Source organism: Austrofundulus limnaeus, unplaced genomic scaffold (genome assembly GCF_001266775.1).
Source record: "Austrofundulus limnaeus strain Quisiro unplaced genomic scaffold, Austrofundulus_limnaeus-1.0 Scaffold136, whole genome shotgun sequence".
Classification (NCBI taxonomy): Eukaryota; Metazoa; Chordata; class Actinopteri; order Cyprinodontiformes; family Rivulidae; genus Austrofundulus; species Austrofundulus limnaeus.
In genome coordinates, this window is record NW_013952538.1 from 966,912 (window position 1) to 968,265 (window position 1,354).

Here is a 1,354-nt window from a genome sequence, read left to right on the forward strand (position 1 = left end):
CTTTATTTTACAGTTAAAATAATTTTTTATGAAATAAAGTTTAATGTTACAACTAATCGTGGATCCCTTTAATCATTTTAATCATGTGGTCATTTAGTCCTTTTCAAGCCAGCTTTGTTAGCACGCCGTGATGTTTGACAGCATCAAAGGCAGCAGAGAGGTCAACAAAGGCTGTCCCGGTGATCAAACCCTTTTTGTTGCTGTCTTCAATGTACTGAGTGAGATTTGATGGATCGTTTGTGGTCTAAGTAAGGAAACAACTTCAGTTTTTTTTTCCACTTCTTTTAACTGTTACGATCATTAAGCATTGACTAAACAGAGCAAATAACCAATGCCTGGCCTTTGGACACTTGTTTTATAAATTTACTGTGGATGCCTTATATTCCAACTGTTTTATTTGTTTTTAGGTCTTTGAAAATGAAACTAAAAGTAGTGATGAGTTGAATTTTACCTGATAAAGTCTGCCTCTCCACAGCTGAATTATAGGTGAGGACTTCACTCCAGAATCAACAGAAGCCACAGCTGTAAAAAAAATCTGCTTTATTTTTGCATTTTAGCAAATTCAGGCATGAAAACACAAAAACAAGGCAGTGCAAAGAAGCCAAAACACCAACATGACTACTCTGTTTTTTGAAGAGCTGGATGCAAACTATAATAAATTAGAATCAGTACAAAATGAGAGGTTTTTAATAAAAACTAAATGATCCCAGTAAAGAAGAAGAGCTCCTCACCTCTGCAGCTCATCCTCTCTGAAGAATCGTTACTCTGGGCTGCTTCTCCGTCCATCAGGACGCTCGTCTCATCTGTCAGAACCTCCACCTCCGCCTGGACTCCTCCGCTGCCCCCCAGCACCAGCTCTGTCTCCACCCCCATCAGGTCCTCCGTCTCAGCTGCCCCCTGAAAAACAAAGTCAGAGTCAGTATCTGAAGCAGATGAATCCAGAGAGGAAACAGACGAGCAGTTTCAGGTTTACTTCCAGCCGCAGCGCAGACGAACACTCGCTGAACAGCTGGCAGATCTTCACCAACACTTCCTGAGCCAAGACCGTCATGAAGGTGCTGAACTGCATCAGCTGAGGAAACAGACAGACAGCTGAAAGAAACGAGCTGAAAACAGCAACAAGGCTTGTTGTGAAAAGAACATTAAATCTTAATGAGTCACAGTAATCACTGAACGCTGAGTCAGCGTTCACTCTGCATGTTTCTGTATGTGTAGCCATTATTAATTAAAACATTCAACTCAGCGCTTATGTAGGAGATTTTGAATATATATATATATACAGTGGTTTGCAAAAGTATTCATACCCCTTGAACTTTTCCATATTTTGTCACATTACAACCACAAACATAAATAT

The 1,354-nt window shown here is 40.1% G+C and overlaps 1 protein-coding gene across 1 annotated transcript in view; it reads right to left on the reverse strand.

Moving 5' to 3' along the window:
• Nucleotides 1-1,354, reverse strand: part of LOC106522733 (zinc finger protein 160) — a 24,447-nt gene that overhangs the window by 16,372 nt on the left and 6,721 nt on the right. The window contains exons 2-4 of the mRNA XM_014015868.1: nucleotides 974-1,072; nucleotides 732-897; nucleotides 452-522 (exon numbers count right to left, since the gene is read on the reverse strand). Of these exons, the coding sequence (XP_013871322.1) occupies nucleotides 452-522; nucleotides 732-897; nucleotides 974-1,072 (336 nt within the window). The remainder of the gene's footprint in view (nucleotides 1-451; nucleotides 523-731; nucleotides 898-973; nucleotides 1,073-1,354) is intronic.